At 38.6% G+C, this 22,606-nt stretch overlaps 1 protein-coding gene and 1 non-coding gene across 4 annotated transcripts in view; both read left to right on the top strand.

Moving 5' to 3' along the window:
* Window positions 1-22,606, top strand: part of Gtf2a1 (general transcription factor IIA subunit 1) — a 41,981-nt gene that overhangs the window by 644 nt on the left and 18,731 nt on the right. Inside the window, exons 1-7 of one of the 3 annotated variants that reach the window (XM_029564827.1) lie at window positions 741-759; window positions 2,426-2,527; window positions 13,359-13,560; window positions 16,743-16,810; window positions 19,834-19,909; window positions 21,387-21,520; window positions 21,773-22,093. In XM_029564827.1, coding sequence (XP_029420687.1) covers window positions 2,513-2,527; window positions 13,359-13,560; window positions 16,743-16,810; window positions 19,834-19,909; window positions 21,387-21,520; window positions 21,773-22,093 — 816 coding nt within the window. In that variant the 5' untranslated portion in view covers window positions 741-759; window positions 2,426-2,512. Of the gene's footprint in view, window positions 1-740; window positions 760-2,425; window positions 2,528-13,358; window positions 13,561-16,742; window positions 16,811-19,833; window positions 19,910-21,386; window positions 21,521-21,772; window positions 22,094-22,606 lie in introns of those variants that run through there. The other 2 variants (XM_008835846.3, XM_008835845.3) reach the window with 2 other exon arrangements.
* Window positions 15,423-15,566, top strand: LOC115070836. Its single transcript, XR_003849956.1, has one exon. It is a non-coding gene; the product is annotated as a small nucleolar RNA SNORA79 (small nucleolar RNA).

Raw genomic sequence — 22,606 nt, 5'->3', positions numbered from 1 at the left:
CGCAGTGCAGGCCGATGGGCCCGGGCCGGACCTCCCCGCGCAGGCGGGCGGTGCTGCGACCCCCACGCGGGCCCGGCCCGGGCCGGACGAACTGCCGCCGAGCCCCGGGGTGTCGGGTGCTTGGGGCCGCCTTTGCTGGGCCGGTTGACTTACCCTTAAAAAGACAGGACGAAGGTTGAAAGCACTCCTCTCGGTTCCTCCCCATTGGGCAAAATGGCGAAGGGGAAGCAAACCCCCAAAGCACCTGAACCAGCCCCCCAAAAGCCTCCCGTGTGCGAGCGGCCCGTGTGTCCTCGCTTTCGCCTTGGAATTTGCCTACTTCTCCCCGCTGCGCCCTATTTTGGTTCCTTGCGATCACGTAGGTTTGCAAAAAGCAGTCACATCAAATAACCTTTTCAAGAGCCCCCACCGCAGTGTGATCACCAGGCCACCCCAACTCGTTTGTTTCTTTTTTATTAACGACGACAATAAAACACGTCTGGTTTTGCCCGGTCCCCAACGCCGCAGAGCCGCCCGACCCCGTACCGTTGGCGACTCGGGGCGATCCATCATGGCTGCGGCCGCTTAGCCTGCTTTTCTGAGCCCGAGCCTTGTGGTCCTCCTCCCTTTGGCTGCCCTGTTTATATAGAGCCATTGCCGCTCTCTAATATAGACTCTGCCAGGATGGGAAGGTGCTTTTCAGGCCTACGTCACCGCCTCTCCATTTAAACTCCAGATCCGGCTTTAAATAGTGAGAGCTGCTGAGCGCGGGGCTGGGAGGTGAGTGCTCCGGAGGCGAGAGACGGCCGCGTGCCGGGCTCCGTGCACGGCTAGTCCCCTTCCCGGGACCCTCGCTTCCCTCCCGGGGGGCCGCTTTCACGGACACGAGTTTCTGTTTTGCTGTAGTGGGAGGGATTTGCCGCCTTTGTCAGGGGAAATAGACCCGAATTGCCTCTTCCTTTCGATTTTTTTTTTTAAATTTTAACATCCTTTTAGGTTAGATGGGTTGATAGTTCTCTCGCCCCCCCCCCCCCATAGAAGATGTTTGCATCTTTCTCGGCTTTAAAAAAAAATGCATTCTACATTAGATGTTACCCCCAGGGGACTTTGGATTTAGTAGTATTTTATTCAAGTATTCAAGAAATGTTACAAATACAGCTCCTAATTTCATTGTGTTTTCTGATAATAAATAACCTAGGCATGATGCGTTTTCAGATAGTCGCCGAAGCTTCCCTATGGGGTCTGAGGCCCACAGTACATTAATATGTAGAATCTCGAGTGATGATGAAAAAGGGTAGACCAGAGTGGATTTTAAGAAATTACAATTCTTAACGTGGTAGTTTTTATTGTGTTGGGGAGTATCAAAAATCCACGCAGCTAACTCTCAAACGTTGCATCAGAGAACTAGTGTTTTTTAAAAGGAACCTTTTAATTAATAACTTGACAATGCCACCCCTTGACCCTCTGATTTACCAGTTCCTAAATTTGGGATGTTGTTTTTTGAAAAGACAAATCTAAATTACTTAATATACAATAAAAGATAGAAACTGTGGTTCATGAAGTTTAGAATTTTAGGCAAATAATTAGGAACTATTTCAGATGTACTTTTTAAAAAGTAGTTATTTGAAGGCATTTCAAATTGTGAAGGATTCTGCTAAATTCTGCATGTGCTTTGTAAAAGTAACAATTCTCTTCCTCCTTCAAGCATAGTGCTTCAGAGTTGGTTAAGTTGAGGATACATTAAAACATGATTGATTAATGGATAAATAGTAGTAACAAAAAAACCAGATTTGAACTTAAGTGTCAGAATCTCGGAACAGTTTTGGGGTAACTCATTTCAGAAACATCCAAACAACTTCTAGTTGGTTGGCTGGGAAAAAAAGTGTTAATTTGAGATCTGTCCTACCAATTTAAAATCATGTTGCCTACATAGAATGTGATAGATAGTTTGAAAGTACAGACAAGGGCAGGAAAAAAGGTGAGGTGAATTTTTAAAAAATTGAATACTCATTAAGCTGCTGTTCATTACCAAGCAGGTGACTATTGACAAAAAAATCCCCCAACTCTAAGAATTAGTGGCAAGGTTACGCACTACAACAGGGATTAATCCAAGCATGGAATAATAGGAACTAGACATAAATAATAGTAAAACTGTGATTAAGTATCATGCTAGATATTTTGACTACAATCTACAAAATTATAACCAGAAATTGTATGGACCTTGTATTCATAAAGAACTTTTGTTTATGAATTGCTTTACAGTCTTAATACTTTAATATATAGCCATGGAATCTAGTTCAACAGGGACAAATGATGTATATTAGGATGGCCATATCTTTAAAGAAGTGTTAGATGGTTGGCAAGGAGGACTGTTGTAGTTTTTGTTTGAATTTCTGAAAATCTGGTACACTTGAAAGTCTTATCAAGTCTCTCTTTTCCTTTAAAGCCTAAATTATATAGGTCTGTGATTGAAGATGTCATTAATGATGTACGAGACATCTTTCTGGATGATGGAGTGGATGAACAAGTCCTGATGGAACTGAAAACTGTGAGTGTGTCTTTTTAAATATTCATTACCCTCCCCCAAGAAAAACATTCCTCCTTTGCCTTTAGTGAACAGTGAATTTTATTTTTCTACAGAATGAATGTTTATTTAAGGAGACTAGTTAAGGGTATTGATTTTAAACCTCAACTGTACTGTCCATTCTTCCTCTGACCTTAGGCAGATAACTCATAATTCATCTGGTTTCCCTGTGAGATAGGAATTGGTGGTACAAACTTACCTGTATTCTAATATTTTGAGTCAAATCCTTGTGTGGACTACATGGTATGTTTAATATACATTGAGCTAGTTTTCTCTTAGATAGATGCAGAAATATTTAGCATTTTAAATTAGCATTTGTGTTTTCCTGACAGTTTAATGACATGAAATTGTGGAGTGTTTTGTTAATGGTTGATTAGAATAGTGGTTCCTAAAGTATGGTTTGGATTAGGTTTTTCCACAGATTGACAAAGTACCCAAGTATGAAAAATACAATGTATCTTTTCAGTTAAAAGTTGTGTCCTGTGAGGCTGGAGAGTTGGCTTATTGAGTAAGAAAGAGAGTGCTTGCTGTGAAAACAAGCAAATCCTGAGTTCAAATCCACAAAACCACATAGAAGCCAGGCATGGCCGAATATTCTTGTCATCCTAGTGTTTGGGAGGCAGGGACATGTGGGTCCCTGGAGCTCCCTGGCCGACCTAACTGAAATTAAGAGCTCCAGGTTCAGTGAGAGACATCCCACATCCTTACACCCCCACCTAAAAAAGATGAGGGCAATAGAGGAAGATCCCTAACATCCTTCTAGGTTCTATGTGCTCATGCCTGCACACACCTGCATCCAAAACTTGTCCTGGGAAAAGTGACCAGCTCAACTCATAACTCAGTGCACAGTACTTAAAAGTACTTTTCTGTTCATGCGTAGCAGAATTGATTCATGCGTATTTCCTAGTCTGATGAATATTTTTTTAAAAGATGTGTACTTGGTGTTAAGAAATCTGAAATAAAATGTTGATTTACTTGATGTTGCATAATGAAATTGATAACATTTCAAAGATGTATAATGAATTGAACTTCATGCATAATGTTAGAAGATCCATTCAAAGTACAAGGTATTTTAATAGATTTTACTCTTAACAGATATGCAAACTTTGTTGGTGATGGCTTGTGATTCTTTATAACTGAACATTTAAAAAAATTATTATTTATTTATTTATTTTGAGACAGGGTCTCCCTGTTGCCCCATCTGGCCTGGAAATCACTGTGTAGACCAGGCTGGCCTTGAACTCACAGAGATCCATCTGCCTTTGTCTCCAGAGTGCTGGGATTAAAGGCATGCGCCACCAGCCTTTTTGTTTGTTTATTATTTTTTATGTGCATGTGAGTATTGCCTGCATGTAAGTAAGTGCGCCTGTGTCATGCAATGCCTGAGGAGGCCAGAAGACTGTTGGATCCCCTGGAACTGGAATTTAGGACAGTTGTTAGCCACCATGTGTGTGCTGGGTCCTCTGTAAGAGCAGCCAGTGCTGTCAACTGCTGAGCCATCTCTCCAGCCCCCTGAACCTTTTTTTTTTCTAACTTAGATTTTATTTTTTATTTTCATTATTTTTTGTGTATGAGTATATTGTCTGCTTGTATATAAGTGCACCCATGTTATGCAGTGCCCATGGAGGCCAGAAGAGGGTGTTGGATTCCCTGGAGCTGGAGTTAAAGACCTTTGTTAACTACCATGTGGTTCCTGTAAACCAAACCCTGGTCCTCTGTAAGAGCAGCCAGTGCTGTTTACCACTATGCCATCTCTCCAGCCCCTTGTAGTTATTCTTGAAAAGAGATAAGTGGAACAGAGGATTGATGCTACAAAGTTGACCTTGACCTCCACATGCATGGTGTGGCATGTGTAGCACCCTCCTCCACATCATACACAAAATAATAAATTGTTTTTTTTTTGGCTTTTTTTTTTTTTTGAGAAAGCATCTCCCTGTAGTCCCAGCTGTCCTGGAACTTACTATGTAGACCAGGCTGGCCTTGAACTCCCCAGTGCTGGCATTAAAGGCATGCACCACCACGCCTGGCAAAATAATGTTTTTGAAAAGAGATAAATGGCCCTGAGATAAAGTTAGTTTGGAAACTGGGTAAGAACTCCTTTAGAGCTGTGTACAAATAATCACAGCTAATCAATGGTTAAGGGACATTTTTTTGTCCTATCCATTCAGGTGTCAAAGCTGGAATTTAGCATTTCATTTTAAATAAAACAAGTCTGATCTTTATTTTAGTGATAGAATATATCTACTTTGTTTAAGCATCGGTGGGCAACTTCTATAGAGTATCCAGTAAGAATCTGTAGTGTGAGAAAGGAGAAAAATAAGTTGTATGTGAGATGAGTAAATACTTATCCAGAGAGAAGTGTAAGGGGAAGTAACGCTGAGGTAGTTGTCCGAGGATCCAAGTGTTAGAAGGTGTACTCGGAAACATGGGTTAGAGCAGTCTGCTGTATCTCTGGTGTATGAATAATAAGGTGACAAGCTTACCTTAATTCCTTTGTATTTCCTGAAGGATGTTTTACAGTCTGCACTCATAACACTGGTTGTCCTTCTTCTTTGACCTTATACAGAAAACACAACTTCCGTAGGTCTAGGAAATCAGTCTTAAAGATTTGCAGTTAGTTTACTTAGGTCAGAGTAGGGGTCAATCTCGGTTCTTTATTACTTGCTCTTGCTTTGCACATTGAAAGTCTGGAGAACTGTTTTCCTACTGGTCTCAGTAGCTACAAGATACTGCCCAGAGAAAGTGAGTTGTCTTGGAAAAATCAAGTATTCTCTTTGTTTATTACATTTGACTTTTTAAGTATATATAGATACCCTAATTCATGCAAGTGATACTGAGCTAATGGTTAGGTTCTAATGATAAAAAGTATGTCTTAGTCAACTTTGAATCCTCCGCTCCTACCATGATGCCTGGCACTCAATGAATATATAGCTGAACTGGTTAATCACAAATGTGACTCCAGAATCTTAACTGAACAGTGCAATAATATATTTGTTAAGTGGGGTATACTCTTTTATCTTGAGTTGTAGTAAGAATTAAAAATAAAACAGACTAGAGTGAGCTTAATTCTGTGTACTAAATCTCCCCAGAATCTCATTAAAATTTCCAGAATGTGCCCTAGATTTAACAGTTGGACACCTAGCACTGTCCAGGGGGATTTTTCTGCAGCGATGGAAATGTTCTGTACTTGTGATCTACCATATGGTAGTCATTAGCCACATGAGGCTGTTAAGCATTTGGAATGTGATTAGAGGAACTAAGGAATGAATTGCTACTAATTTTAGCTAATTTAAATTTTGATCACCTCTTAATAGCTATTGACTACCACATTGGACTGCACAGATACATTCTTATTAATAAGATTGACATTATCAATAAGGTTAGCATTCATTGTATTTATTTTTTAATATTACTTTTGTTTTATGTGAGTGTATTGCCTACATCTATGTAAGTGCACCCATGTTGTGCAGTGCCTGTAGAGGTCAGAAGAGAGCATTAAATTCCCCTGGAACTGGACTTCCAGATGGTTGTTAGCTGCCTTGTGGATGCTGGGAACTTGAACCCTGGTACTCTGCAAGAGTAGTCAGTGCTCCTAACCACTGAGCCATCTCTCCAGTCCCAGTACTCGTTTTACATTTGATGATACATAATGAACTTTGTCATTTAGCTCTAGCCCCTCCCCTTTCGACCATTTCAATTTCAGACTTAATCAGAAAGTTGCTAAGGGTGTCAAGAGCATGGTGAATTAGATTATGAACGGAAATGTATGGTGAGGATGCCTGTAATTTAAAGGTTAACTAGATACTGTAGGAAGTGCAATGATTAAAAAGTAGCCCAATTGTTGAGGTCATTTCTGGAAATGTTACAAGCTCACCAATGTGTGAACTGTGGGAGATAGGGAAAATGTGAAATATAGTCAGTACATTTATGTTTGAGTGTAAAATGTTTTGGGATTGGTAAATGACTAGATGGGAAATGACACAGTAAAAGTCCTTTTCAAAGAGCATGATACGAAACTCGGGAGGGAAAAACAGGAGGATTGCCCACGGGTTTGAGGCCAACCTGGGCTACATGAGTTCCAGGTCAGTCAGGGCTACATAATGAGACTGTCTTAAAAAACAAAGGTCAACAAAAACAAAACAAAAAAATAAAAAAAAGTGAATGATGAAATCATTCTGTCCAATCTACCTGTATCCAAATAGCAAGGACCATGTGATATATAAACTGTGACCTTTTTTTTCCCTCACATTACTGGAGATTAAACCTAGAGCCTTGTACTCACTTGCTAGGCTAACACTTGTCCACTGAGCCACATCCTCAGCCCTTTGCCTCTCTCTTTAATAAAATGAGGATTCCTCAGTTAGAAATGAATTAGAATTTTAGGGTATATCTGCCTGTGGTTCTTCAACTTTGGTACTGTTGATATTTTGGATTGGTTGTTGTAAATAAGATGTTAGCAGAATAATTGAATTCTGCCCACTAGATGCCAGTAGCATCCTTTCAGTTGTGTTCAGTAATGTAGGCATTACTAAATCTCCATAGGGAAGTAGGGGCAAAATCACCCCAAGTTGAGGACCACTTTATTAAATGTATGCCAGTTATACATAGGTACTTAATAAACTAATATAAATACCTCAAGCATAAAATGAGTAACTTTCTGTTTCAAGCTGAGTTTCTCTTTAACTTTTTGTTTTGGAAGCTCTGAAATGGAATTAGTTAATGTTTATCCAGGAGCTAGATATTTTGTGGAATTAGAATCCTTCAGAATTTCTAGCCTAGCATACTTTCAAGGAATGGGGTTTGCATTTTATGGTTTGGAAAGTAAATTCAGATCATCTTTTAAATTTATGTTACGAGTTTTCTCTGTATGTATGTAAGTACACCACATGCCTGCAATGCCCACAGAGGCTGGAACTGGCATTAGAAACAGTTTTTAGCCAGTGTGGATGCTGAGAACCACACCTAGGTCTTAGGCAAGAACAGCCAGTCCTCTTGACTTCTGAGCCATCTCTCTAGCCCTCGGGGTATTTGGCTAGTAGACATGTGAATGTGCACCTTTTGGCACACATGATAGTTGATCAGTGAGAAAGAAGGTGCCAAGAGGTCCAACTAGATCTTGGGTTAGAGAAAGGCTCCTAAGGGTCATCTACATGCTCTGTGACGACAGTTCAGATGAGAAGCATGGTTAGAGCTGGAACTGGTGTGAGGCAAGTGAGGCACCAGTTAAAAATTCAGAGACAAGGTCCATCTTTTGAGACACTGGAATTAGACCTTCTGGGTTATAATTATCCTAGTTCTGCTTCTGTTATTTTTTGAACTTGGATAAATTACCTAGCTTCTTGTTCCTCGGGTTCTTTTTCTGTTAAAAAAAAAGGGGGGGGGGGTGGGTGGGGGTGGGGGAAGATGATAATGTCTTTTATTGGGTTCTTGTGAAAATTATACATGTGCTTAGTACTTGGAACTCAAATTTTAGTTATTAAAATGTCTCAGCAACATACATTTGTATACTTGAGTAATTTTGGGAACAGAGAATGAATTTTCTTCCTATCAGTTTTAGATACCTAGGCAAAACTCGTTGAAATAAGGGAGCCAGAAATGATAGCTACTTGAACAATTCAATATTCCTGAATTAGTACAGTTACTATTGCCAAAACATGATAACATTGCTTAAACAGTTGATATTTAATATGGAGTGCTTTGGTAAAGATAAAGTTGTGTAACGGTGAAATAGAAGAGAAAATATAAGCATTGAATACATTTAAACTTTACATTTCTTGATGTTATAAGTTTAATGTTTTGTGTTTGGTATTATTTTGTATTTCTCAAGTTACCTAGAACATTGTCAAACTTGCTTCATACTGATTCTCAGTGCACTACCGCAGTCCCTTCAGAGCTTTTGGAAATCTGTGGGGCCATGTCCATGTGTCATGACTAGCCAGCACCTTTGGCATTTAACAAAAAACAAGAGCCAGGAATGTTGTACTTCTGTACATTTCCTGTGGGACCATCCTGTATGGTACAGATGTGCCCTGCCAAAAATGTCAGTAGCATCTTTGTAGAGAAGCAGGATTCTAATAGACAGTACTTTGTTTTCCCAGTTTTACTTTGAATTCAGTATTAAATGACTGGTAAATTTTTAGTCATTTGTTAGATCCTGAAAAAGAAAGTCTCTCCATGAAGGAATTCCTAGTTTTCTACTAGAAAAGTTAGACTTTGCTCAAAAGTAGAAATTTCTCTAATATGGGCAACTGGTGAGTAACAGCTTTTCTTTGAGCCTGTGAGACTTTGATATTTGCCTTATTTTGGGAACCATGAGAGAAGACTGCTGACAAAAGGCCTGGCAAAGTCTAAGATGGTATGACTTGAAGATAGTTTAGTGCTGTTAGAAATGCAGCTAGTATGTGACAGGCATGCTGAGCTTCCACCCCAGAGTCTGATTTAATGGGTAGTAGAGTGTGACTGGGAATCTCCTTTTGTAGTCAATAGAGTAGTCTCCCCTCTTTTTGAGGTTTCTGTTACCCTTGGCCGGCTCTGATTTAAAAAAATTACATGGAAACAGAAATGAAGTGATTTCAGTTTTAAATTGTGGGCTATCCCAACTAGCCTGATGAGTCTCTGGCCAGCAAGCTGCATAATGTCCAGGATGTGAGTCATCTTTCTGTCCAGCTTAACCATACTGCATGTGCTACTCATCTACTGATCACTTGGTATCCATCCCAGTTATCAGAATACCTGTTTGCAGTATCATGAAGTTTATGGTCACATAACCCTTACATAGATGCTGTTACACAACAGCCTCATGTTATTCACCATCTCATCACATAGACATTGTATTTCTTACCCTCCCAAGAGTTAAGTATAGTGCACATAATATTTTGAGAGAGACCGTACTCACAAAGCTTTTACCACAGGATATTATAATTGTTCTGTTTTATTCATTTTAATCTTACTGTACATAAATTAAACTTTATCATAGGTATGTGTGTATAGGGAAAAAGCCATATATTTGTGTTTGTGTGGTTTTAGGGATCTACTTGGAGTGTTGGAATACATTCCCCAAGTATAAGGGTGAATAACTCTAGGTCATAGGTTATTTACAGATTATGGTTTGCTATAGGTCCAATCATCAAGCAGAAAATGTATTTATAAACTTTAGAAAATTTACCCATTAATGGTACACAGAACAATGTTTCTTAAGCTTTTGTGCTCACATGTGTAACAAATAAAAATCTGCTACTGTTTCTTACTGTTCTGTTTCATTTTCCATTCATAAATTCTGTGTTGACTTTATGACCCACTAATGGGTCATTTCAGTTTGAAAAGCATTGGTTTAGACTTTAATACAGCTATTCTCACTTCTGCAAACATCAGAATAACTGGACTGTTCATGGCTTCACTTCCAAACCTGATAGAGCAGGTCTGGGATGGTACCTCAGAATTAGCCGTCCCCCTCCTCCTCTTCCTTCTTTCCTCCTCTTTCCTCCTTCTCTTATTTCTTTTGTCTTTTGTGGTCGTGGGAATTTGTTGCTCTCATCTCATGGCAACGTGAAGAGCATGCTATAGCTGAGGTACATCCTAAGCCTCCAGTTGTGTTGGGTTTTGAATTCTAGGACCTTGGTTGAGAAGCTAGGTGAATTGTACCTTCACTTAGCCACATATTATATGTAATCAACATTTGTGTTTATCATAGAAACTCCATTGGAATGATGGCTCTACATTATAGTGGGTAGACCAATTGATGGTAATAAAAGTGAAACATTTAGGCCTGAAGAGATGGCTCAAGGATTAAGAGCACTGTCTGCCCTTGCAGAGGACCTGGGTTTGGTTGCCAGCACACCCACATGTTGGCTAACAACTGTCTATAACTCCAGTTCCAGAGAATCTGACACCCTTTTCTGGACTCCAGGCATTGTACACATGGTACACTTACATGCGGACAGAACACTCGAGCATATAAATTGAAAATAAAGACTTTTTAGAAGGTGAAACATTGAATTTAGAAAAGTGACAGGGGCTAGAGAAATGACTCCATAGTTAAGACAACTTACTGTTCTTGCAGAATACCTGTGTTTGGTTCCCAGCACCCAGTTCTAGGGGGATCAACACCCTCTCCTGGCCTCTGTGAGCACTTGAACACATGTGGCTTACATACACATACACACACACACACACACACACACACACACACACACACACACCAATATGAAAATTTTTTGTTGTTGTTTTTTGATACCAGGTCTTACTGGAGAGGCTGACTGGCCTGGAACTCCCTTTGTAGATTAGACTGGCCTTGGAACCACAGAGATAGACCTGTGTCTGCTTCCTGAGTGCTGGGATTAAAAGCCTGTGCCACCATGTCCTGCCAAAACAAATCTTTTTTATTTTTTAAGTGTGATGGGTTGGGAGTGTGACCCTGTGCTATCACAGATCCTTGGGAACTAGATTCAATCCTTAGCAGCATCCCTTCAATTAGAAAATTTGACTTAAGGGGCCGGAGAGATGGCTCAGCAGTTAAGAACACTTGACTGTTCTTGCAGAAGACCCAGGTTCGATTCCCAGCACCCACATGGCAGCTAACAACTGTCCATAACTGTCCCCTGTTCCAGGGGATCCAACAGCCTCTTCTGTCCTCTGAAGGCATTGTACGACACGGGTGCACTTATCTATGTGCAGGCAATACAAGCATACACATAAAATAAAAATAAGGTTTTTTTTAAAGAAAATTTGGCTTAAAAAGCAGTTTCCTAAAGCATTAGGAGTACTTTTTCCCCATCTTGAATTTTAAAAAATTTATTTCAGAGAGAGAGAGAGAGAGAGAGAGAGAGAGAGAGAGAGAGAGAGAGAATAACTTGGGGGAGTTGGTGTTCTTTTTTTCTACCTATGTAAATTCTAGGGATCCAACTCAGATCATTAGATTTGGTGGCAAGTGCCTTTACCCACTGAACCATCTCACCAGTCCTCCATTTTGATTTTTGACACAAGAAACTACATTTTGTTTTTGGTTTGAAAAAGGGAAATAGCTATAGGAGGTTTAGGGTGAAAAAGCATATCTGAGAAACTTAACCATATACTCATCATAATGTGTCTTTGTCATGAAATAGCCTGTTTTGACATGTGATGTGCTTTTTAGCCTACTTGACAGGTAGAGATACAATTTGGACTGTTAGAAAGTATTTAGAAAGTAATACCTTGTTGCTACAGGAAGAAAATTAAGTATAGGAGTTATAGAAACCCATTTTATTAGCTGGGGGTGAGTTTTAGAAATAATCTAAATCACTTTTTCTTCATTTTAGATAGGGAAAATGCTTAAAGTTCAAAGATTTATTCACATTAGTAGAGAAATCAGGATTAACTTGCTTCCCAACTCTTGGTGTAATGCTCTATTACACAATCAGTGCCACTACTACAGTAGTAATACAACTGATGCTTATTGATCACTGACTTTAAACTCTGAGGACTGTAAGTACAGGTTCCTTATTCAAGCATAGATTTAGGCCTGTCTAGATGTTAGTCTTATTAGGGAAATAATTTTACTTTGCAGTTGGCTTTTAGTTTACTCTTTAAGCTATTTAAAAAGTGCTGGAATTGTTACTAGCATACAGTCATAAATCTAGATTGTCTGGAAGGTTAAAGGGAAGAGATTTTTAAATCTCTGAATATGGGAAAGGGAGCCCCTGAAAGGATCTTGCAGAAGACTCTTGAGTTAGGCAACATCCCCAAAAGCAGGTCCTGGAGTTAAAAACGAAGTATGCATAGATCCTCGTGTGTACAATGACCAAATTGTTTCATTTGCATTTTCAAGGAACAACTCAACTTTCTGGTTAATTTCTTGCAGGGTTGAGGCTCTAAATTAAACATTAAATCTGGTAGAAAGGAAATATGTTAAGGAAAAGATGAAGTAGTTGGAAGTATTTTCTTTTCCTCATCTCCCCCCACTATCCCATCAAGAACTCATCCTATGGTAAAATGAAAAAATACAGATGGAGTATCCCTAATCTTAAAGCCTTGTGATTGTGGAATACGTGTATATATACATTGAAGTTCATTTTTTTCATACATACTTAATATGCATTGTAAGTAATTTCATACAATTAATAATTTTATGCATAAAATAAAATTTCACTGTATGGAATTTCCCACTTGTGATATCATGCCAACACTCAAAAGGTTACAGATTTTAGAGCATTTCAGACTTTGTATTTTTGGGTTAGGTATGCCCAACCTATAGAAGTGGCTAAGCAGAAAGTCTGGCATTATGGAAGACGGGAAATTCCAAGAGGTGAAGAGAAAGGGAAGACTTAGGCTAGTAGGCATGGCATCACTAGAATTAGTCAGATGGAAAGAAAGTTGGTCTGTTTTCATTGGAAGATTGTCTGTTTCTCATCTAAGAAGAGATGAATTTTTGTTCCGTATACTGCTAAGAGGCAGAGAATTTGTAGTGAGCAGCTCCGTTTTATAAAAATAATTTAACTGATGGTTTGATATTATAAAAGCTAATCTTTGATTATTAAAATATTGCTTATGGGAAACTTTGTTAAATAGTATCTGCCACTTAAGGAATTATTGTAGAAAGTTTGTTGAAAAAAAGTTCTTTAGTATGCTAAAGTAGCAAAGATGAGATTTGATTAAGTTTTGTTTTCATTGTATGAAACTTGGGTAAGAATTAAAAACTGGCTGTATTTTTTTATGGTTGTATCATTTGTTAAAATGGAAGAATTTGCAAACATCAAATGTTTTGTCCGTGTGTTCAGAGTTACTTTTAACTTTGAGAAATGCTTCATGTCCTTTATCTTAGTTATGGGAGAATAAATTGATGCAGTCCAGGGCAGTAGATGGATTTCATTCAGAAGAGCAGCAGCTTTTACTGCAAGTTCAGCAGCAGCATCAACCCCAGCAGCAGCATCACCACCACCACCACCACCAGCAAGCTCAACCTCAGCAAACAGTACCTCAGCAGGCACAGACTCAACAGGTCCTTCTTCCTGCATCACAGCAAGGCAAGACGGGCTGCTTTGTGTTCCTGTTGTGACTTAGAGTTACATTTGTCTTTTGAAATTATTCCTTTTACTTTTGAGTTTCTTGACACATCCTTTTTAAGTGGTACTTCTTGGGATGAGCAGGAGACTACACTGCTTATTTTTTTTTCTTCTATGTTGACAGAATTTGTGTGTGCATACGTGCCTATGCTCATGTGCATAGGTGCCCATGGAGGCCAGAGCTAGAGTTTCAGGTGTTGTGAGCTGCCTGATACAGGTGCTGGGATCTGAACCTGGGCCCCCTGCAAGAGCAGTAAGCACTTTCTAACTGCTGCGACACCTCTCCAGCCTTGCCAGTTAAATTATTTTGAAAAGGCTAATCTATATGAGCTTTATTTATGAAGGTCTTCATTGTTTCATAGAATAAGGTAGTTCTTTTTTTGTTGTTGTTGTTGTTGTTGTTGTTGTTTTTGAGTCAGGGTCTTCATGTAGCTCCAGTCAGCTGGCTTGGAACTCGCTATGTAGACCAGGCTAGCTTCAGTTTCACAGAAATCTTCCTGCCTTTGCCTCCCCAGTGCTCGCATTAAAGGCATGTGTCACCACTCCTGGCTTCTTTATGAAACATGTTTCTTCAAGGACATCTTTCTTTTTTTTTTTCTTTAGCTTTTACAGAAACTTTATTGAGAATTTCAGACATGCATATAAGGTGTTCTGATCAAATCCATGCCCACTCCCTCCCCTCCAGCATTCCCCTCTCTGAAGAGGTAACCCTAAAATCTTTTAAGGATTAGATAAAAGCTCCAAAATACTTTCAACATTTTTGGCTTTTGGAACAGAGTATGTTGCTAAGAGGCCCAAGAACATTTTGACTTTTATGAGTTTTAGTGAAGAAACTGGCTACTTTTATTTGGGGTCTTTTCATCCTAACTGCCTAGCCAATTCCTACCTCCTATTCTTATCACACCATCCTCTGAAGGGATTACCCAAATTGCCAATAGGGAATCGGGACGTAGACCTCTCTGGCGTCTTCCATGCTGAACGGGGACGCAGGGCGAGGCAGTTGGAATACCCTTCAGTGGGTCTTACCTAAAAGATTCCCAAATTTCATAACTCTTATCTCTAAGGGGAAAAGAAACATCTTTTAAAAATCTGTATACCTTAAACACTAGGGAAATTTTGTAACTCTGGTATTCTAGAAATTCAGTACAGTTTCAAGTGGAAAATGAATATAAAACATTTCAAAAGCTTGACTTAAAAAAAAAGCAAATTTTTTTTTTGTTCATAGTTCTTTGTAATATGCAAATCATTTTATAGATAACTATTTCATTAACCTCTTGTGAGGGATTGCAAAATAACGCTTGACTCCATTTTACAGCTAAAGAAAATCTGGGCCTTTGCTCCATTACCTATAGCAATTTTTTTTTTTTCCATGACAAACCTCTTTAATTATAAAATTTCGTGAGAATTGTAATCAAATGAATCTTGATTGTTACTGGGGAGGAAGTGAAGATAAAACTTATCTTCAGGTAACCATGTAGTAACTCATTTGTTTCATCTGAGAGAGTATATGAAATATAAAATGGGTAGAGAGAGATGTATAGTAGAAAGTTCTGTTTGATCTGGTTTACTGTTTATCTATTAGACTTTAGAACTTACTTTGTAATATTAGATTGATTTTTGTATTGTGGAGGGGTGGTGTACCATAGTATACAGGTGGAGGCCAGAGGATGACTTGCTGAGTCTGTCTCCTTCCACCATTTACATCCCAGCAATCAAATTCTGGTCTTTAGGTTTGGCAGCAAAGGCCTTTACCTACTGAGCCATCTTGTCACTACCTATTTTCAGTCTGTACCTTTATCAAATAAGCTCACCTTTTTTGTTTTTGATGACTGTTCCTCCTATTGCCTTTAGGCATGGCACTAGGATTTTAGGTCATCATAAATTAAAATTGGATTTTCTTCACTCAGAGAATGTTAGGATAATGGGATTATCTGTATATTCTCTGAAATTTGCGGGATCAAACAGCTTTTATGTTGAAGGAACATTGCCATTGTTTTTGATTTGTGTATGTGTGTTTGTGGTGTATAAGGGTAAGTATCCATGCACATGCAAATGTGGCCACTCCTGTGCTGTGGTGCATGTATGGGGGTCAGAGGACAACCACAAACGTTGACACCTTTCACCTTGTTTGAGACAGACTGTTGTTTTCCTCTGCATACGCCAGGCTGACTGGTTCCTGAGCTCCTGGGATTCACTTTCTGCCTCTGTCTCCCCTGTAGGAGCAGAGGGAGGACAAGGGCTTGTGCTGTGCACTTGGCTTTTTTCTTTTTGCCTGGGCTCTGAAGATTCAAACTCTGGTCCTCATGCTTGCATGGCAAGCAATCTTGGCCACTGCGTTGTCTCCCCAGCCTTCCTTTCTATTTTTTAAGTAGTTTATTAAAGGACAATCATGATAGAAACTGTCGAGTTGGTAGAAAAGAACAATGCACATTTAAAGTGGAGTTTTGACTTTCTAAATTTACTTTTTTAAAAAAAATGCTCAGTTTTTAAAGAGTGTATTGCCTGCATGTTACGTGCACCCATACTGTGCAGTGCCCATGGAGGTCAGAAGAAGGCATTGGATCCACTGGAACTGGAGTTATACATGGTTGCTAGCTGCCATGTCGTTTCTGGGAGTTGAACCTAGGTCCTTACAAGAGCAGCCAGTGCTCTTAAATGCTGAGCCATCTCTTCAGCCCCCTAAATTTGCTCCTAACAGATTAAGTAACTCATTTTTAATAGCACTGTATTACATCATATGAATAAAACAGTTGATGTTGAATTAGGTAAGGAAAGATTAAATTATGTTTGAAAATTCTTGCTTATCTAGAAATGTACAGAAATGTATGTGATTAACTGTTAGATATCGATCTCAACATTTCATGTTCTTAAATTCCCTTATATGTGTAGATACTGTCTTTTTTCTTTTTAGGTATTGTTATTTTTAGTCATGTTTTTCAGTGTAGGATGGGTGTATCACAGCTGTTGATTTCCATGGAAATTATAAACAACCAATGAAATGCCAAATAATTTGAGAGTATTTTAATGTATAAAATGTAATAGAACATGGGGGGCAAAGAATTCTGTATTAAAGCATTCTTGGACTGAAATAACCTCATGCTTCCTTGTTTGCAAATGAGTTTTTTTTTCTTTGTATTTTGTAGCCGCAGCACCACAAGTTATTGTTCCTGATTCTAAGTTGATACAGCACATGAATGCGTCAAGCATTACGGTGAGACTTGGAACATGACGCTTACTTACTCTAATCCAAAATTGGGATTATGCCTGTGTTGTTTTATTTAACAACTCGAGGACTGTTGAACAAAACAGGTGTTTTTTTTTTATAACTACAAATCTAAAATGTAGCTTAATACTAGATGTTATAGCTCATAAAATTACGCATTTTTTTTCTTTAAAAATGCCAGATTCTCTTTTGTGTGAAATATTTCATGGCATAGGGAGCCAGTCAAACCTGGGTTGCCACACATAGTTCTGCCTCAGATCTGCATGTTGTAAGAAGACAGGAATACTAAGCCTTATAAACTTAAAGACTCTGCTCTAATTCAAACATAGCATAGTCTCTTACCAAAATCTATAAAGTGATACTTGTGCAATTGAATTATAGTAAAATTTTGATGTTGCTCAAGAAGAGAGGCACACTGAGTATCACAAGTTCTTAAACTTTCAAATTATGCTTAGGACATAGAGTATTTCTCATCAAATGCAGCAGAGTTTGTAACTACAAAAGTTAAAGAAGCCCTTCAGATTCTTAAAATATCTTTACCTACCTCTTTTAATGCTAGAAGAAAACATTAAAGCACAGTTCAATTAATTATTCAGTACTTTGTCAAAAATGGATTTTCTTTATTTTGCTTAAACTGTATAAGCTATAAAAATCATAGGATGGTGCCACAGCTCTCATATTTCATTCTTATATTCAACCAAAGTGTTTATCTAAAGGTAAAAATGTGATTCTAAAAATCATCTTTTAGCCTGTGTAAGTAGTCCTAAGCAGTGAGTAAATACTGCTCTTTTTCTTTTCAATAAAGAGCAGTATTTTAAAAATCATTTTGACTTTCAGTGGCAAATAGTTAACCACAAATGTTCACAAACATGATTTAGAAGTCAAATAGGAAGCAGGACTAACCTGGTAGACAGATGAGGACTCCTGCATGCTGTCAACCTGGGATGCTTGTGAGAGCATTGTACACTTCTGTATAGTAGTAAGAATTGCAGGTTTTAAATTCACAAATACGAAGAATCTCCATTTGTATTTCCAGTTACATGAAAAGCCAAAAAATTCCATTCCTCATAAGAATTTTTATTAAAACAATTGCTGTCTTACAGTGCTTAATTCTAGTTCTAATTTTTCTAATGGCTCTAATTCCATTGTGTGTGTGTGTGTGTGTGTGTGTGTGTGTGTCTTTGTCTTTGTGTGTGTGTCTTTGAATAGGGTCTCCCTGTAGCCCCAGCTGGCCTGGAACTCACAGTGTAGACTAGACTAGCCTTGATCTCCTGAGGACAGGGATTAAAGTGTGTGAGTCACCATGCCTGGCACAAAATAATCTTTTTATTAACCACAATTAAAATACCTCTTAAATTGAAAATGTAGCTCAGTGGTAGACATTAGTAGTATATTTGACAGGTTGGATTCAATCCTCCAGCACTGTCAGAGCTCTGTCACAATGGTCCACATTGCAGTTAGCGCTGTTAAGGCGTTTTTTGCCGGGAGTGTTGATGCCTGTAATACCAGCACTCAGGAAGCTGAGGCAGGATTGTGACTTAGAAGACAGCAAGAGCAGGGCACTATCATTGAAGAAATGAAAATTGTTTTCCTAGAAAATAATTTATCACTTTAAAACAAATTTTGGAAGAATCATCTGGGGTAGGCCCTCCTAATTTTGAAGAGTTAGGTTTGTGGGAGACAGTTGCTTCCAACAATGGAATAAGATGGTAAAAGTGCTTTTGATTTCTTTTTTTGATGCAAGGTCTCACTGTTTAGCCCAGACTGGTTGCTTCTCCAGCTTCCTGCCTTTTGCTGTCCTACAGTGCCTAAATCTAGTTCTGATTTTTCTAATGGCTCTGTGTGCTTTTTTTTAAATGAATATATTGAAAAATCAGAAAAAAAAATCGAGGATAGCAATATTAGGCAGAAGGTCTTTTTTTTTTCTTCTTCTTCTTTTTTGAGAGAAGGATCTTATTTAGGCCAGACTGCCTTCAAACTTCTGTCCCCAAGGATGACCTTGACCTCTTGATCATCCTGCCTCTACTTTCCAAGTGCTGGTATTGCAGGCTTTGTCACTGCCCAGCTTTCCAGGTTCTTGAAGTTCTTGGCATAATGCATTTTTTATCTTGAGGATATCATAAGGAGACCCAGTCTCAAAAAAGGGGAAAAACAATTCCAGAATACCCTATCATGATACTAAAAACATACGAAATTATGTTCAGGGTATATGTATAAAGATGTTTGTATGTGAAAAATAAGTTAATTATATGCATAAACCTGGGTCTCCACCTCCAGTGTACCTCACTGTGTGTGTATACAGGTATTTCTAAATCTAGAGGGAAAATACCTGAAATTTGAAATACTCTGGTTCCAAACATTTGAGATGAGATTCTCCCTCTGCACATATTTTATCTAAAGATATTTATCTAAAGTATGTTCCTTTTTTCTCTTCTACTAAAATGGCATCTTTAGAATTGCCATCTATAAACAAAATAATTCTTCAGGTACATTTTTTTGTATGGAGACCTGTTGATTCCAGTAGAAATTTAGAAAATGAAGAAGCAAAGACTTCAGCCTCCAGTATAGTGACTGAAGCAGGAAATTGGGTGTAAGGAACCAAAAAATGGGAAAGAATTCAGTAGAGGAATAGTGATTTCATATATAGTACAACGTGATGACCAATGTATGAATTTCTAAAATTGTGTAGGTTAGGTTGAATGTATTATATGTATTGATGCTTTAAAGAATGGAGGAGGGGGAAAAACCTGCCTATCGAATTTCTCCAAGAGTAGAACATTCTTTAGGGGGAACCAGACAAACTTTCATACTCTGTTTAATGTATTGAAGTAATTAAATAGGTTATTTAGGCTAGGTTGTCTTTCTTGTATAATTTTATAAAATGGAGTGACTATTGTTAAAATGCCATTTTAGTGTAGTCTAAATAAAAAGCTTGTGTACTATTAAAGTGCTGTAGAACACATTGTTAGGTATGTATGTAGATTTGATTCCCCCTTGTTTTGCTTTTTCAGAGTGCTGCTGCTACAGCTGCCACCTTGGCGCTCCCCGCAGGTATGACTCCTGTCCAACAGATACTAACAAATTCAGGTAATTGGGAACAGGAGAAGCAACTTTAAATATTGCCCGGAAAATAACACCAGCTAATTCTTAGGTTTTATCATCACAATACTTACTTCTTTTTACCATTTGGTCTAGGTTGTTAAAATAATTTGAGGGATATAATAGAGAAAATGAAAGTGCAACTAGATGTGGTGGCACATGCTAATAATCCCACCAGTTGTCAGATGGAGGTGGGAGGATCAGAAGTTTAAGGTCACCCTCATTTCATACCAAGTTGACGTCCACTGAGACTACATGAGACCTTGTCCAAAAAGCAAGCAAAAAATTATAATGGGTCTTGAATGTTTGTTCAGTGGATGAAAACCCTACTGAGGAAGTAGATTATATACGAATGCTGGTTTATTGAGTTTTTTACTAAGCGTTTGTTTTGCCAAATGAGTTAAATGAGAGAATTAATTCGTGATATTAGATTAGATCCCATAGTACATGAAGAGCAAATTTATTGTGTTCTTTTAGATAGGATCTTTGCATTATTGTTGAATACAAGATTTTTGTTTATTAGCATTTGGAAAACTTACATAGACTTGTCTGTCATCTTTAGTTTTAGTTTTGTTATCTTTAAATTTTTGAGAAAAAAATTAGGGCTTTTGCCTTGCTACATATTTTGTTCGCTTTGCAGATTGTGTGGCATCTAAAGCAACCTATGTGGGAGTATTCTGTAGATTATGTTATGTGTTAACTAGTCATAAAATTAGTACTGTGCAGAAGTACTGACTGGTTCAGCAAACATACACTTTTTGAAAATTTGAAGCAAAACCTTGTGGTTCTTTGGTTTAAGATATAAATGAACCATTTTTTGTGTCTTTAAAGCTTTTAAGAATGTATAACCCTTAAGCTGGGCGTAGTGGTGCATGCCTGTAGTCCCAGCACTTGGGAGGCAGAGGCAGGCGAATCTCTGTGAGTCCAAGGCCAGCCTGGTCTCAAAAAGATCAAAAAAATAAGTAAATTTAAAAAAAAAGAATGCATGACCCTTGAAATACTTGATTTTATTTACTAGTCTTGACTGCTAACGTGAGCAAAAGCAATTAAGTCTTATACTCTGTTTAAACCCTACTGGAAAACAGCTGACTGAAGATAATAGGGAAAAAGAATTCATTGTAAGCCATGTATTTATAAATGTGTGGGAGTGTGCCTGCCCCAGCACACATGTGGCAGGCAGAGGACAGCATTCTGGAGTCAGTTCTTTCCTTCCACCAAGTCAGATCTGCGGATGAACTCAGGTTATCAGACTTGGTTGCAGGTGCCTTTACCCACTGAGCCGCCTCACCAGCCGTGTATTTACATGGAGGGAAAGGAGGAACAGTAATGATTATAGTTTACTATGTATGGTTGATAGCCCCTAGTACATTGGTTAGACTTCTAACTTGACAGCTATGTTCTCATTTATTTTTGTGTCAAATTGCTGCTAAAATAGTAATTTGGACTATATTCTGTCTTGCTTTAGGCCAGCTTCTTCAGGTGGTCAGAGCAGCCAATGGTGCTCAGTATATCTTTCAGCCTCAGCAGTCAGTTGTTCTCCAACAACAGGTTATACCACAGATGCAGCCTGGTGGAGTACAAGCTCCTGTTATACAGCAGGTAAAAGAATTTTAGAATGAGCTTTACAGAATGCCATCCACCCCTGTTTGGATTTATGGATTCCTTGAGTGATTCCCTGCTCTGTTCCTGTGGATTCATTATGTTCATTATGTAGTCAGGCCATGTTCTGAGTTCTTACTGTATGCCTCCAAGCTTAATTTACATTCATGTTTAAAATTGAATTATTACTAGTTTGGTTCTGGATCCTTGATCCCTCTACCAGTTCCTAATAGATGGTTTTGTTTGCCTTAGGTTTTAGCCCCACTTCCTGGAGGGATTTCACCACAGACAGGTGTCATCATCCAGCCGCAGCAAATCTTATTTACAGGAAATAAAACTCAAGTTATACCTACGACAGTGGCAGCACCCACACCCGCACAAGCACAAATAACTGCAACTGGCCAACAGCAACCACAGGCCCAGCCTGCTCAGCAACAAGCTCCATTGGTGTTGCAAGTTGATGGAACTGGGGATACATCTTCTGAAGAAGATGAAGATGAAGAAGAAGACTATGATGATGATGAAGAGGAAGATAAAGAGAAAGATGGAGCTGAAGATGGGCAGGTGGAAGAAGTAGGTTTCTAGTAAAAGACTTGAGAATCCCCTTACCATTTCTGGCCTTATTTGGCATGAAACAGGAATTAAGTGCTATTTCTTCAGAAGCCATTAGGTTCTATGCAACATAGGACTGTTTCTGTTTGTATTAATTTTGAGAGAGTCTCACTATACAGCCTTGGCTGGTCTCAAACTCAGTGTGATTCTCCTGTCTCTGCCTCTGTCTCTGCTGGCATTAAAGGTGTAGGTATGCAATACCACACCCTGCACGACATAAGATTTTAAAGATAAAGTTAGATTGTTCTAGCTTTGGTATAGTTCTTCCATTTATCTTTATAAAATGTAGTTGTTTCCCATAGCTCAGTTTTCTGTCCTAGTTTCCTATCCTGTTGCCCTAATAAAGAACCCTGACAAGAGAAAAGATTTCTTTCACCCACAGTCTAGAGGTGCAGTCCCATCACAACAAGGAAGTCAGGAAGCAGGAGGGATGAGTGCTGGTGCTCAGCTTGGTTTTTCTAGTACTGTCTAGGA

Source organism: Nannospalax galili, unplaced genomic scaffold (genome assembly GCF_000622305.1).
Source record: "Nannospalax galili isolate Female #2095 unplaced genomic scaffold, S.galili_v1.0 scaffold257, whole genome shotgun sequence".
Taxonomy (NCBI): domain Eukaryota; kingdom Metazoa; phylum Chordata; class Mammalia; order Rodentia; family Spalacidae; genus Nannospalax; species Nannospalax galili.
Note: the sequence above shows the minus strand (reverse complement) of the source record. Positions and strands in the feature narration are given on the sequence as shown.